Below are 15,162 nucleotides of genomic sequence, written 5' to 3' on the forward strand. Positions count from 1 at the left end.
TATACTGTGAGGGGGGGGCGGCGTTTCCATGGTGACGCGTCATTGCTTGTCACGTGACACACCGCAGCAGCAACAGCGCTGAATGAATGATCTGCTTTTATGTCATTTTTCCTTTTTTATTCAGAATATTCACAAATGTGTTAGCTATGGCATGAAATATTTGATATTCCGATTGTCAAATACATGCAAGTGGAAGTATATTGTTGTTTAAACACCTTTATAACGATCGCGTTAGTTGAGCTGTATGCGCGATGGGCGCCGCCGTGTTAGTTTGTGCCGCAGACGCAGTTCAGAGAATCGGATCTGTTGGATTTACAACCTCTATGTTTACAACACGTGAATTCATCCACTTCTCCCGAAATACTTAAAAGTAAGTGGCTGGTGAACTGGGAATAGAATAGAGTAAACATTATAGTTACTTACACAATGTGTATCTGATATGAATAAAACGTGTCGAATTATAATGGAAAGGATTATTATTGCCTCTTCCTTTAACATCAGTGTGTATTTTACAAACTCTAAATGTATTGTTTTTTTAGTACTTACATAGTCATATCGTATTGTATCGATATCGAGATATCTGGCATGAAAATCGAGATATGAAATTTTGTCCATATCGTTCAGCCCTAATCAAAAGTGTGGCTACATTTCTCCAGGCTCGATGCCAACAGCGCGCGATGCAGTATTTGCGGTAAAATAATTTTTTTCAGTAAGGATGCATTAAAGTTATCAAAAGTGACGACAAAACGTGTAATGTTACAAAATATTTCATTTTTAAATAAATGCTGTTCTTTTGACATTTTTATTCATCAAAGAATCATGAAAAAAAGTATCATAGTTTCCAAAATATTAAGCAGCAAACTGTCTTCATATTTCTGAAGGATCATGTGACACTGAAGTAATGATTTAGAAAATTCAGCTTTGACATCACAGGAATGAATTACATTTTGAAATATATTCAAATAAGATTTTAAATTGTAATACTATTTCACAATATTACAAGTTTTACTGTATTTTTTATTTAAAAAAACATTTAGCTTTGGTGAGCGTGAGCTCTTTATAAAACATTTTTTGTTCCTTTGTGCTTTTTTTTTGTTCCTTTGTGCACTGGCTAAGGAGCATGAGTCAAACTGAAAAAATAAAACCAAAATTTTCTGAGGTAATGTGTTATGTAATCTTGTTAAAATGGATTTCATAAAATTGGTATCGAAAAAAGTATCGTTAGGAACCGGTATCGAAACAGGGGTATCGAAGATGGCACTGGATCGAAAGCTTTTGAACGATACCCAGCCCTACTCGTAGATAGCATTTAGTAACTTCCCATAACACCTGAGGGTTTGAGCAATGATCCGTATTAATTTCCAAAAATTCTGTAAGCCCAGATCTGAGTTGGTCCATAAATGTAGTATCATACAGCAGGGAGTCGTTAAAGCGCCATCTACGGGATTTAGCATGAGCTGTAGCAGGAGTGATATTACAAATAATGGGAGAATGATCTGAAATCAAAATAGGCATGTATGACAATATTGGATATATACTGAAGCAAAGGGGCACTAACCAGGATATAATCAATTCTTGAAAAGGATTTGTGCCTGGGAGAGTAGAATGTATAGCCCTTCGTTTGGGGATTGTGTATGCACCATGGGTCAATTAGATTTAATTCTGTAATGAACCTATTTAGAGAGGATGTGGACATTGCACTAGAGGGGTTACAACTAGATGAGCGATCAAGTTGAGGATGAATTGAGGCATTGAAATCTCCCCCTATGACGACGTCCAGATCACTAAATTGTAGTAGTTTTTTACAGATATTATTCAGAAAATGTTGATCAGGCTCATTTGGAGCATAGATGGATACCAGCAGGAGTTTGGAATGATTTAGTGTTACAGCTGGCCAAGGTCATCTCCTCCCAGTAAGTCTATGGATAAATGTAGCGACCTCTTCGCAAGTATCAGCACACCTTTGGATTTATTAGGGGCGCACGAGTATGCCAGTAACTTGTAGTTTTTATTTTGGAAGCGGGACACATCCTCCTCTTTCAAGTGCGATTCTTGAACTAAAGCTATAGCTATTGCTTTGCGATGTAAAAATTCTAAACAACGGGTACGCTTAACCGGAGTATTCAGGCCACGTACATTCCAGGATATAATGTTTAGATCAGACAGTCTACTGCAGGGGTCGGCAACCTTATTGTCATAAAGTGCCATTTTTAAGTTTCCGAGTTCATCACTGTGCCACAACACACACATAGCCTATATATATATATATATATATATACACACACACACACACTCATATAAATACACAAACACTCATATAAATACACAAACATTTTACATTTTCATAAGAAATAGTACAGAAATGTAAATATTTATCTTGAAATTTGTTATATATAACTCCTAACCAAAGATGCACCGATTACAATTTTCTAGGCCGATTCAAGAAAAACAAGTTTAAATGGGTAAATTTTATGTAAATATTTTTGAGTCTTCATTTTCTTTTCTGACATAACCTAATCCAGTTCTTGTTAAAACACTAGACATGCACAATCTGTGCATTTTGGGCACTTTTGTTTGAAATCATATTTATTTTGTCCATCAAAAGTGTGAATTCACTTTAATTGAGCGTGAGCAGCGCAGACAAAATAGACTCGGCGGCGAACCCGCGCTTCACTGCTGCTCAAGCGCTGCTCCTGCTCGCGGTGTGAATGCACTCATTGGTTAACATCCACGGCGAAAAAAATATGCGTGAAACTGCCGTAATTCACGAGGTTTCCTACATGTGCGTTCCGTGTGCACGTGTGATGCTGATATTGCGCGATGTTAATCATGGGGAGCCCGAGTGCATTTGACCGGCATAAAATCGGCATATGTCAGACTGAACGGCCGGTCGCCGGTCATGGCCGATCACGTAAAAAAGCAGTGACGATTTCATTTAGCTCAGCTCTCTGTTCAGCTAAGGCCTGCTTCACTCCTTCTAAGATGGCGCTGTCCAGGTCTGCTTTGGAGATGCTAGTCGGTGATTCCTTGAATTTCTTCTTGACGGGAAAGTTCGGTTTCTTTGGTTGCACCAGTATTATTATGTGATGCCGACATTTTAGAAGTTTTGACGTAATTCAACATTATTTGCTTTCTAATAAACTGAAAGTAACGAGTAGTAAGTGGAGCACACAAAATTCACGTCCGCACCACCATGAATCAGTCACGTGACCCCCTCATTCAGCTCATCTTGAAACTACATTGAGCTCTTTCTGCCAGTAGGAGGCAGTGTCACATTGAGCTTGTGGATTGAGAGAGTAGAGATGGATTGAACCAAACTCTGTAAATGAAGTTGTGTTGGACAGAATAGAACAGTGGTTCCCAAACCTGTCCTGGAGTACCCCCAACACTGCACGTTTTCTTTGTCTCCCTATTTAAACACACCTGATTCAACTCATCAGCTCATTAACCTATGTGATAATGAGCTGATGAGTTGAATCAGGTGTGTTTGATTAGGGAGACAAAGAAAACGTGCAGTGTTGGGGGTACTCCAGGACAGGTTTGGGAACCACTGGAATAGAACAATGATTGTATCTTAAACTTGAGAGATTGGTTGAACTTGATCTATTAAAAAGCCTCAAAATAGTATCTATGAGTTCCTGGATTTCATAACGTTGATAAACATGTGTTAAGTGTTGAAAGTGGCTCAAGGATGATTGTAAGGCAATTGCACCTTTTTTTCCATTGTTGATGGTTTTCATTGGGATTGTAAACATTATTTAATCAAGAAAGAGACATGGTTTTCCTTTCACACAATGCTATTCATTTTCAATTTCTTGTGCTTTCCCAGAGCGTTTGTGCCACCATGTCAGGTAAGATATATGTGCTGATCAGTGTCTGATATAGCCTAGTTTTATTTATTTGGCATATTATTCTCATGTAAACACAAATCTCAGCCACAGCTTCTTTTAGCAGTAATACTAGAAACATGGCAGTACCACATCTGGGCAAGAAAGGACCATTATTTACCACAGTTCATGTTTGGAGAGCTGAACTGATTCAGACACAGAAATACAGTAATACACGATACGGAAACGTTAGGAAATAAAGTGGTGCCGTGAACATGACACATCAACTACAAAAATAAATTCCTTACAACTTGAACCATAGAGAAAACATAAACATGATTCACGTTTGTAGCTGCACCACAGGAATTCAAGCTTGTTTTTGATATAGAAAAAAACGGAGAAAGTTTGCTGTAGACACGATATCTACTGACTAGCGTTTCTTCCTGAAACCTGTAGGAGTCGCTGTGACGCTCTTCAGTCCGCCGGTAAAACCACTGAAGAAGGGGAAGCCTGGCGCACTCAGACTGAGGTGTGTTGTTTTAAACTGTGTGTGTGATTGTTGATTTTCTGTCTGTAGTGTTTTAATGAGCTTTAAATGAGCTTTAAATGAACTTCTTATTCGTATTTATCATTTAAAAAAAAAAAAAAATAATAATAATAATAATAATTAGCCATGATTTTACCCCACAGTAAATAGTTTAGCCTGGGTAAATGTAATAATAAATAATAGTATAATTGTAGAACACACATTTACTACAGCAGCTGTGTTTTAACTGTGATATTTGTAATAAAACGCTCTGTTACTAACGTAACCTCGGTTCTCTCTAGATGAGGGAACGAGTGTTGCGTAAGCTAGCTTACTCTACGGGAAAATCCCCTTTCTCGAGAATACTGAAGCCAAAAAATTATCCTTAATTTTTGCATTAGTTTAAAACGCATTGCTGCATAAGCAGACCTAGGCGAGACAGCTCGCGCGCCTATTGGTTGCTCTGCGGCAACTGCATGAACCTATCGAGAGACCGCCCGTGACGATGCACCAATGAGGGCGCGGGCGCCCGTGCACGTCACGTCCCGCCAGGGTGGGCGTGGCTTAAGGCTTTATAAGCCGGGTCCAGATAGGTTTATTCTTTGGTTTTTCATGCTGAAGCGAAACCAGAAGTAGCAAAAGCATGGCAGGGTTACGCAACACTCGTTCCCTCATCTAGAGAGAACCGAGGTTACGTTAGTAACCGAGAGCGTTCTCTTACGAGAGTACTATCGTGTTGCGTAAGCAAGCTTACGCTACGGGAACCCAATGTAAAACGCTGTGCGTGCGTGCAAGTCCGCACATGTATTCCCGAGGGCATGTGCCCGGGGAAACACATAATAGTAGTAAAAACTAGGCCGACCGGGGTGGGCCCAAGAACATAATTAACCATTCCAGAGAAGGGGGAATGGGAGCTTAGAACGGTATAACAGCCGGGATAGACATCCGAGGACTGAACCTTCAAGATTTAATAGATATTTAGCCAGTCAGAAGACATCTGAGCCAAGGGACAGATGCGCGTGCAACATGACAGTCAGGGGGATTCACAGCCCGATCTGTAGATGCAGTTGTCGTGCAGGCAGAATGTACATAATATGATTATTATCATATTATCTTCTCGGGCTGCCCACAAGCCGAACACCGGCCTGCCCTTGTAGAGGGTGCCCCAACCTGAGTTGGAGGCGTCTGTCGAGATTACTTTTCATTTCGAGATCGTTCCCAGATCCACGCCTGACTGATACCAGTCTGTCACCTTCCAGGGCTCCAGTGCCGTAACACAGTTCTGAGTCACCTTGAGGCGAACGCGGCCGGAGGTCCACGCCCGAAGCGGGACCCGCGTTCTCAGCCAGTGCTGGAGAGGGCGCATGAAAAGCAAGCCCAGTCGAAGCACTGCCAAAGCCGAAGCCATAAGACCCATCATCCTCTGAAAACATTTGAGGGGAAGGATGCTGCCGACTTTGAAAGACGCTACTGAGCGCTGAATTTGCAGCTCGCGCTGTGACGTCAGCCGGGCTGTCATTGCCACAGAGTCTAAGTCTGTCCCCAGAAAGGAAATTCTCTGGCTGGGAGACAGCGAGCTCTTGGTCCAGTTGATTTGGAGACCCAAATCCTGTAAATGGTCTAGCAATAATGCTTTGTGGGCTATCAGCTCTGCCTCTGACTGTGCTAAAATTAGCCAGTCGTCCAAATAGTTCAGTATTCGAATCCCCTGATGCTTCAGGGGAGCTATTTGGATCTGAAAATAGGTGTCTTTCAGATCCACAGAGATAAACCAGTCTCTCGGGCGAATTTGCGCGAGAATTTGTCTGGTCGTGAGCATTTTGAATGATCTCCGCAAGAGGGCTCTGTTCAGCCGTCTGAGATCTAGGATAGGTCTGAGACCGCCATCCTTCTTTGGAACGAGGAAATATCTGCTGTAGAGACCTGAGTCGCTCTGTTTCAGAGGAAAGGTTTCTACAGCCCCTTTTCTCAGCAGTTCCGCAATCTCGGTGCGAAGTAGGTGTGCTACTTCGTGTTTCACCGTGCAGGGTTTTTCCTGGGTCAAAATTGGTCTTCGGGTGGTGGCTGACCGACATGGTCATCCACACACAGCAAAGAGTACCCTAGTACCCACATGATCCGCAAGCCCAATATTGACAATAAATGTTAAATTTAAAATAAATACAAAGAAACAGTTTATGATTTTTTTCTTTTCTTATCCTATTTATTCATGAAAAAACAATCACTTTCAGGCTAGATAGTAAAAGAAAGCGATTATTGTTTTGAAAGATAAAATACTTTTTTGATAGACCTGATAATTATATTAGTATAATCATATAAATTAAAAAGTAGCACTAAAAACGTAGCGTTAAGATGTGTAATAGTGTAATTTTTTACCATATAAATTTTCAATGTAGAAAAAACCCTGCCGTGGTCTCGACCCTGGCTCGAAAGCGTGGGGCTCTGCGGGCAAACTGCAGTGAATAGCCTCGTTTTACAGTGTTCAGGACCCAATCTGACACACCCGGAATGTTTTCCCATGCTTTCATGTGTAAAGCTAAAGGGAGAATGGTGCATGGGCTTTGGTCGCTGTGTGTGTGTGGCACATAGCATACAGCGCTTGCTGGTTGGCGCGCGCTCACGGAGGCGAGCGAGCTCATAGAGGCGTGCGCGCTCCGCACACACTTAACACAACTTGTGTTTAATAAAGGGCTTTCTGCACACAGAACGCGTTTTGTGTTTATTGACGGGGGCTCTGAGTGAGTGTATGTCACAGAGTGACCCGTGTTCATGTGTAGTGGTGAGCACTGTACAGCGGGCACCTTTTCTACATTCATAACACACGCGGCGTGAGTCTGTTTTATTAGTGTGGGCCGTGAATGAGTGTGTAACACTGGACGGGCCGTTCTTATGTGTAAGGAGTGAGCACTGGGGAGTGGGCACAGAACCTACGTTTATAACACCATCGGCGTGAGCCAGACAAACAGACAGAATACTCTTTTTGAGATTTATTTGGGGCGGCCGTAAAAACGGCCTTTGAGTACAGGCGAGCATGTTGTGTAACTGGCTCGTTGGCTGTGAAATACACATCTCCAGTCGCCTCTGCTGAGGGAACTGTGAGAGCGGGGCACGCTGCTTTTGATGGCGGTGCGGCCGCGGCGTGACTCGACCATCTCAGTCTTCCTAATGTGGTCAGGAAGACTTTGAGGGCTCAGGTTTCAGCACTATCTTGTGCCTGGGTCCCTGTGGGGGAGGCGGCCTGTGACGGCTTGAAGAGCGCGAGCGCTGCTGAGACTCTCTGGGCTGACGGCGCTGTGAAGCTGGCGGCGGGGGTGGCTGTGGCGCTGATTTCTGGCCGGGCGGCTGCTTAGAGCGACCCGTCGCGGAACTAGAGCGCTTCGGGAGAAAGTGCCGCATGGCTTGTGAGGTTTTCTGTACCTCAGAGTACCGCTCCGCAAAACCCTTAACAGCCGGGCCGAAGAGACCTGATGGCGACACAGGCGCGTCAAGGAAAGTGGCTCTATCGGACTCTTTCATGTCGGACAAGGTTAACCACAAGTGTCTCTCGGTGACGGTGAGAGACGCCATGTTCCTCCCGATGGCCTGGGCAGCGGACTTGGTGGCTCGTAGAAATTCTCAGGATTCGGGCCCGCCTCGTCCATAGTGTGGAGAAGGTTGGCTTGGAAAACCTGGAGCACGGCCATAGAATGAAGCGCTGAAGCGGCTTGACCGGCAGCGGCGTAAGCACGACCGATCAGAGCCGAAGTTGTCCTGCAGGCTTTAGGGCCCTTTCACACCTACCTTGTTTGGTCCGGACTTTCGGACTTTTCAGTTTGGTCCGAATCAAAATTACAGGTGTGAAACCTCCCCCGGACCACGGTCCGGACCAAACAGACGAAATTTGGTCCGACGAAAAGAGGTGGTCTCGGTCCGGATCAAACTGTTCAAAGGTTTGGTTCGTTTCTAGTGTGAAAGCATTTTCTGTATGGTTCGGACTTTCGGACCATTTACAGGAAGTTCCGGTGGTTCCCGCGTAGCATAAACAACTGAAGAAGAATATTTATGTGCAGATCTGTCAGTCCTGCCCACAGCGTTTCTTCCAGCTGATTCGCGCGCGCGCGCACACACACACACGCACACATTTGTCCTGCGTCCTACCGGCGATGATTTGTTTGCACAACGAGGACGTTCATTTGGCGAATTTGGACTAGCGTCGAGTATAGTTGGTGCTGGAGGGAGTAATGCCTTAATAATAACAGCATAGTGGCAACGATTATATGCGTCTGTTCATTCATTCTTGTCAAAGTTACCCGCCGAATTGACAACACGCTGACGTCAGACGCACGTCCGTTTACAAACCAATCAATGTCAATATGCAGCCATGTAGATGATGACGACAGGACGCAAGTACGTCATGAAAAGTTCTTTAGTGCGCTCGCATAATTGCAATGTGAAACCAAACCAAAACTAACCAAATGTATACAATGTATCAAAACATGAACTTTGGTTCGGACCTTGGTGCGGACTTTCAGGTGTGAAAGGGCCCTTAGAGGGCAGCGAGGGCTTGGATTGCCATCTGGCGGAAGGTGGGCAGAGGTGTGTGGCTACCGGTTCCTCGACCGTAGGAATGCTGAGGTAGCCCTTGTCTTTCGCGCCGTCAACAAGAGAGAGCGTCGAAGAGACAGTAGGCCGCAGCCTGGCAGAAAATGGTGCCCTCCAGCTTTTAGTCAGCTCCTCGTTTAATTCCGGCAGGAAAGGAGCGGGCCTCGTGTGAGGCGGCAGCGACCAGTCGAGGCCAAGGTCCTCCACGGCCTTGGTGAGCAGGCGGAGAAGCTCCGCATCGACGCTGGTCCGCACACCGCTCGACTCCTGAAGGGAAGGGGCGGGGTCCGGAATGGAGCCCGACCAGCCCTCACACTCCGAAGCTAGAAGAAAGCAGCTGTCCTCTTCTGCGTCGTCCCCTTCAGACTCGATATGTACGGCGGGGGTGGAAGGGCGCTGACCAACCGTGATAGAGGTAGGGGATCCAGAGAGCGATGCACACAGGGAGATATCCGACATGCAAGCGCTCTCAGCGGCGTCCTCCGGCGTCCTCTGTGAACGGCGCGGCCCAGCAGAGAGAAACGGAGGGGCAGGTATCACGTCGAAAGATGCTAGACGAGCCCGCAGGGTTGACATAGACATCTCCTCGCACTCCGGGCAGCCGCCCTGGGAGAGCGCGTGGTCGGCGTGACTTCATCCCAGGCAGGAAACGCAGAGGATGTGGCGGTCCCTGTCGCTGAGGGAGGCTTGGCAAGAGCCGCACTTAGAGAAAAGAGCCATTTGGAACAATGCCCCGCTCTTTTAGAGAAGCGCGTATAACGTAACACGCGAATGCAGTGAAAGGATATATAAGCGCCGGATAGCGCAGCAGGAACGGCGGCTGGAGCGGTGAGATGACCGGCTTCCGAGAAGGCTCGTCCCGCTGAGAGGCTGTTCGACGGCGCAGGCTTCTCTGGAGAGCAGCGATGTGAAGGTCACTTCGCTGAAGAGATGAAAAATCAAAGAATAAACCTATCTGGACCCGGCTTATAAAGCCTTAAGCCACGCCCACCCTGGCAGGACGTGACGTGCACGGGCGCCCGCGCCCTCATTGGTGCCTCGTCACGGGCGGTCTCTCGACAGGTTCAAGCAGTTGCCGCAGAGCAACCAATAGGCGCGCGAGCTGTCTCGCCTAGGTCTGCTTATGCAGCAATGCGTTTTAAACTAATGCAAAAATTAAGGATAATTTTTTGGCTTCAGTATTCTTGAGAAAGGGGATTTTCCCGTAGCGTAAGCTAGCTTACGCAACACGAGAGTACTCTCGTAAGAGAACCAAAGTTAACACGTTGTTTAATTTTCTAATTTTGGTTTTCAATCAATTTTCAATGCTGGACACTTAAATGACGCTTAGAAACGAGTACAAGTATCACATTATCATGTTAAATTTCTGAAATCTGTGTTTAAATCCAGCAGCTAAATTTAAGTTTTAGATATTGGTAATGTGTTGTAATGATATATTTACAATAGTGAATTTAAACATAAACACGCCTAAACATATGTTTATTTTATATCTGTAACTAATATCTACCTGTGTATTAATATTATCCGAAACTGCAATCATGTTCTTATGCTGTGTATTTCTGTTCTCCATTATCATTAGTCATTTTGAGTTTAAATCAGTGTAAGTTCATTATAATTCAATTCACATTTACTTGTATAGTGCTTTTCACAATCACAATACACATCGTTTCAAAGCAGCTTTACAGAAAATGCTTGAGTCCACATTACAACTTAGATTGATATAAATGTGGATAAATGTGTCTTGTAATAATGATGATATGTTTGTCTCTTTAGATGTTGACCATGAGAGCGCAGATGGATGTGATCTGCTGTAAATCAGTAGGAACTGATCTGTCCATGCTGGATATTGAGTATTTCATCTCTGAAATCTGTCAGCTGAAGAAAGAGGTGGCGTCACTGGAGGCAAAGCTGAGAAAAAGAGGAGACAAACCCAACAGAGAGGTTTGAGCAAAATATGCAAACAAATCACCAATATACCCACTAGAGATAACTGCTGAGTAATGAGGCTAATATCAACAGGTTGTTGTTTATTTGTGTTGATCTATGATGTGTTTGTCAGGATCTGGAGAAGGTTTCAGTGTGTGTGACTGATGGGACAGAAGCTCAGGATTCAGTCTGGAGATCCAGAGACACACAGGACTCAGAGCTCAGCCTCACTTTACTGTGTTATACTGACGATCAGGATGATGGATCCGCTGATCAAACCTCTGTCAAAATGGGGGACTGCAGGAACCTGATAGAGAGACGAGGAGAAGAAACCACAGCAGAGGAACAACAACAGAGCCATGAGGAGGAGGATGAAGATGAAGATCAGAATGAGGATGATGAATTAAATGATGTTGAGGATGAAGAAAATGAAGATGAGGATAATCAAAATGATGACAGTGATTTTATTCCTTCAGGTATGTATCTTCCATTTATGATCTTATGTTATAGTAAATCATAGTCAGAATGTGTGTAAACATGTAGTTGTGCTCCTAAATCAGCAGGTGCAGACATTAGTTACTGTGAACCGATGTGTTGAAAACACTGTCATGAGCTGCATCACAATTTCACATTTATCTTTAAATTTTAAGCTCTAGAAGTTATAGAAAAATATAGACCGATTTTATAGAATTGCATGATGGTAAGTGCATGATTCATTAAATCTATTTGTGTTCATTTAAAGTTAGACATTTTAATTAGGCCTGTCGCGATAGTCGATAAGTCAATTAATCGCACGATAAAAAAAAAATGAGCTTGATAATTTTTCCGGCCGCGATAATTCCATTTGCATGCTTGTTTGTTTTCCTCGTCTCTCTCTCAGTCTCTACCAAAGAGACTGGATGACCACTCTCGGTTCTTTAGCGTATAGGAGGAGTGAACTCTCTTGTCAGTCACATGGTCTTTGTGTGGGAAAGCGCCGGCGGGACTGTTTGCGGCGACTGCCGGGAGAGAGAGAAGACGCTAGTTGTGAGTTGCGACAGCGAGCCCGATCACATGAAAATGCGTATCTATACCACGAATGTTATTTCTCGTGCCATTTATACGCCAAAAATAGTTTTTGCGTGCATATGATACGCTCTTTATGGCGTGTAATACGCACGCACTCCTCACCCCTAATCCTAACCAAGTATTTTCAGTGCGTAGCATATACACGCAATAAAGCGCGTCTCCGTCTTCCCGACAGTACACAATCACTTGACAAAGTAACAGGAGTAACAGTGCAAAATTGTGCGATATGGCTTGTTGAGGCTTTTTTTTGTTTTGTTTACAAAGGTCCTAACTGTCAGTTTTGCCTGTTATGGAATGTATCACTATTTATGCCTAATGTCTAAAGCCTAATGTTTAATATTTTTTGAAGTGCAATTTTGTTTACATCCATTTTATTTATTAACAGACATTTATTTTGTTAACAGACACTAAGAGTCCATTGCTTTTATTGTTTTTGGTTGTTTTGTTAATTTTTTGGGATATTTAAAATGTTTTCCGTTTTCAATGTTTAATATTCTTTAGAAATAAAAGTTTATAGATCGTTGAAAAGGTGTACCTGCATTATTATGCCATTATAATTATATTAAATGAAAATGGTCTCAGAACGACAATATTATCGTTTATCGCGATAATTTCTTGGACAATTTATCGTCCAGCAAAATTTGTTATCGTGACAGGCCTAATTTTAATACCTTTTTCTTTTCAGATGTGAATAGCGGTTCATCTACTGATGAAGAAACGACCTCGACATCAAAAAATCAGCTGAAGGTCAAGAGTTTCTCCTGCGTCACCTGTGGGAAAACATTGAGCTCACGGGGATTTTTAGCGAGACATGAGAGAAAACACACAGAACAGAAAGTCTTGACATGCAAGATATGCGAAATCAGCTTTCCTACCTTTGAAGAGAAGAGACTTCATTCAAAAGAGCACAGAATGAAGAGGTTTAACTGCAAACAGTGCGGGAAGGATTTTTTCACCACTCCTTATAATGTGACAGTTCATATGAAGACACACACTGGCAAAAAGACTTTCCTCTGCAGTGAGTGTGACAAGAATTTCAGCACCACACAAGTTCTTTCAAGTCACAAGGGAATCCACACTTTCCGCACAAGTGCCCTCACTGCGATAGAAGATTCATGTATGGATACCTTTTGAAGAGGCATGTGCGCGTTCACACCAACGAGAGGCCGTACCAGTGCAGCGAATGTGGGAAAACCTTCACAAACTCAAGTTATCTAAAGTCACACCAGAAAATACACTCTGAGGACATCATGATCGAGTTCATACAGGAGAGAAGCCTTACCGCTGCTCCATCTGTGACGAGAGATTTGCTTATTTAGGTAGTTTAGGTAGACCCACCAGAAGAAACACGCTAAAGAACAAACTGCTCCTGAATCATCATAGTGTCTCTTCATCAGTAAATCTGGATAAAGGAAATAAAGTTGTATTTCATCACGACAGAGCCATGGTGTTCTTTTCACACAATGTTACTAATTTTCAATTTCATGTGTTTTCCCAGAGCGTTTGTGCCACCACATTAAACGCGTCACTTGAAGAGAGTTACAGACCTGTCTCTCTCCTACCATTCATAGCGAAAACACTTGAACGAGTTGCTTTCAACCAAGTATCATCTTCCTGTCTCAGAACAACCAGCTGAATGTCAACCAATCCAGCTTCAAGAAAGGGCATTCAACTGAGACTGCATTACTGTCTGTCACAGAAGCCCTACTTCACTTCTCATTCTCCTAGATCATCTCTGGGCATCACAGGAGCTTCCCTCCACAGGTCCTATCTCACAGGTAGGTCCTTCAGGGTCGCATGGAGAGGTGAGGTATCCAGAGCACATCAACTGACCACAGGGGTTCCCCAGGGTTCAGTTCTTGGTCCCCTCCTCTTTTCGATCTACACCACATCAATGGGACACATACAGGCACATGGTTTCTCCTACCACTGCTATGCTGATGACACACAGCTCTTCCTCTCATTTCAACCAGATGATCCCACAGTAGCTGCACTGATCTCAAGCTGTCTGGCAGCCATCTCGGCATGGATGAAGGAACATCACCTGCAGCTCAATCTGGCAAAGACTGAGCTTCTCGTCCTCCCTGCCAATCCATCTCTACAGCACGACTTCACCATCCAGCTAGATTCATCATCAATCACCCCATCAAGGTCGGTCAGAAATCTTGGAGTAACATTTGATGACCAGCAGACCTTCACAGATCACATTACAAAGACAGCTCGATCATGCAGGTTTGCACTGGACAACATCAGGAAGATCAGGCCTTTCCTAACTGAGCATGCAACACAACTTCTCGTCCAGGCCCTGGGGCCTCATTTATAAAACTTTGCGTAGGATTTGCGTCAGAAGTGGCGTACGGATGAACCATAGGGCGTGCGTACGCACAGAAACTTTTGGATTTATAAAACCGTGCGCACGCACATCCTACGCAGTTTTTCCTTAATAAATCACAATCAATTATAAATGTAGCACAGCTTTTGTGGCTTCATGTCACGCCCATAGTTGCCCATAAATAGTTTGTGAAACGCCCACAAGTTGATATTCATCGATTGCGAAATCATGGCAAACACAGAGAGGAAAACCAAGAGCGCAAGATCAGCCATTGTGCTTCATTACGCATTGTGATGGCATCATGACATTTTATTACCATCCATTTGATTGCATCTGACAAGCTACAGATGTGTTATGAGGATGAATTGCATAACATGCCAATATTATTGCAGAACATATTTCACTTTTCTTTTTGCAAATATGTGTTTATTTGTATTTCTGTTGTAATCTTCGTTTGATTTTGTTTGTTTTACACCGCAGATCGATCAAACGGGTGTTCGTGTCGGCTGTTAATTGTCAGACTTGCTTTGTGAAGTCTTCATGTTATTTATGAGAGGCAGTATTGCCATTTCTTTTACACAACGGTCTACAGTTTCACACACTTCCACACGTTTCTTCCATCTGCCGACGGTGTCGCCATTTCTCATTTCACCCGTTTTTGTGCGCACGCCTGGGTCAGAGTTTGCGTGAAGGACCGCACATTTTCCCGTCAAGTTTGCTTTTTATAAACACCAATTATTGCGTAGAGAGCGGCGTACTCCTTCTTTTGTGCGTACGCAACGTTTATAAATGAGGCCCCTGGTCATTTCTAGGCTTGATTACTGCAGCCTCTTCTGGCTGGACTTCCATCATGTGAAACTAAACCTCTACAAATGATTCAGAAATCTGCAGCTCGTCTTGTC

General features: G+C 43.8%; 2 protein-coding genes across 3 annotated transcripts in view; both read left to right on the forward strand.

Moving 5' to 3' along the window:
* LOC311286376 (uncharacterized protein) overlaps positions 1–15,162 on the forward strand; it is a 274,251-nt gene that overhangs the window by 82,798 nt on the left and 176,291 nt on the right. The window lies entirely within an intron of this gene.
* LOC311286354 (uncharacterized protein) overlaps positions 1–15,162 on the forward strand; it is a 115,605-nt gene that overhangs the window by 19,527 nt on the left and 80,916 nt on the right. Inside the window, exons 2-5 of one of the 2 annotated variants that reach the window (XM_084402536.1) lie at positions 4,284–4,356; positions 10,708–10,875; positions 10,994–11,336; positions 12,614–13,362. In XM_084402536.1, the coding sequence (XP_084258662.1) occupies positions 4,284–4,356; positions 10,708–10,875; positions 10,994–11,336; positions 12,614–13,062 (1,033 nt within the window). In that variant the 3' untranslated portion in view covers positions 13,063–13,362. Of the gene's footprint in view, positions 1–4,283; positions 4,357–10,707; positions 10,876–10,993; positions 11,337–12,613; positions 13,363–15,162 lie in introns of those variants that run through there. The other variant, XM_084402534.1, reaches the window with a different exon arrangement.

The sequence above is a fragment of the Rutilus rutilus genome, assembly GCF_951802725.1.
Source record: "Rutilus rutilus genome assembly, chromosome: 2".
Taxonomy (NCBI): domain Eukaryota; kingdom Metazoa; phylum Chordata; class Actinopteri; order Cypriniformes; family Leuciscidae; genus Rutilus; species Rutilus rutilus.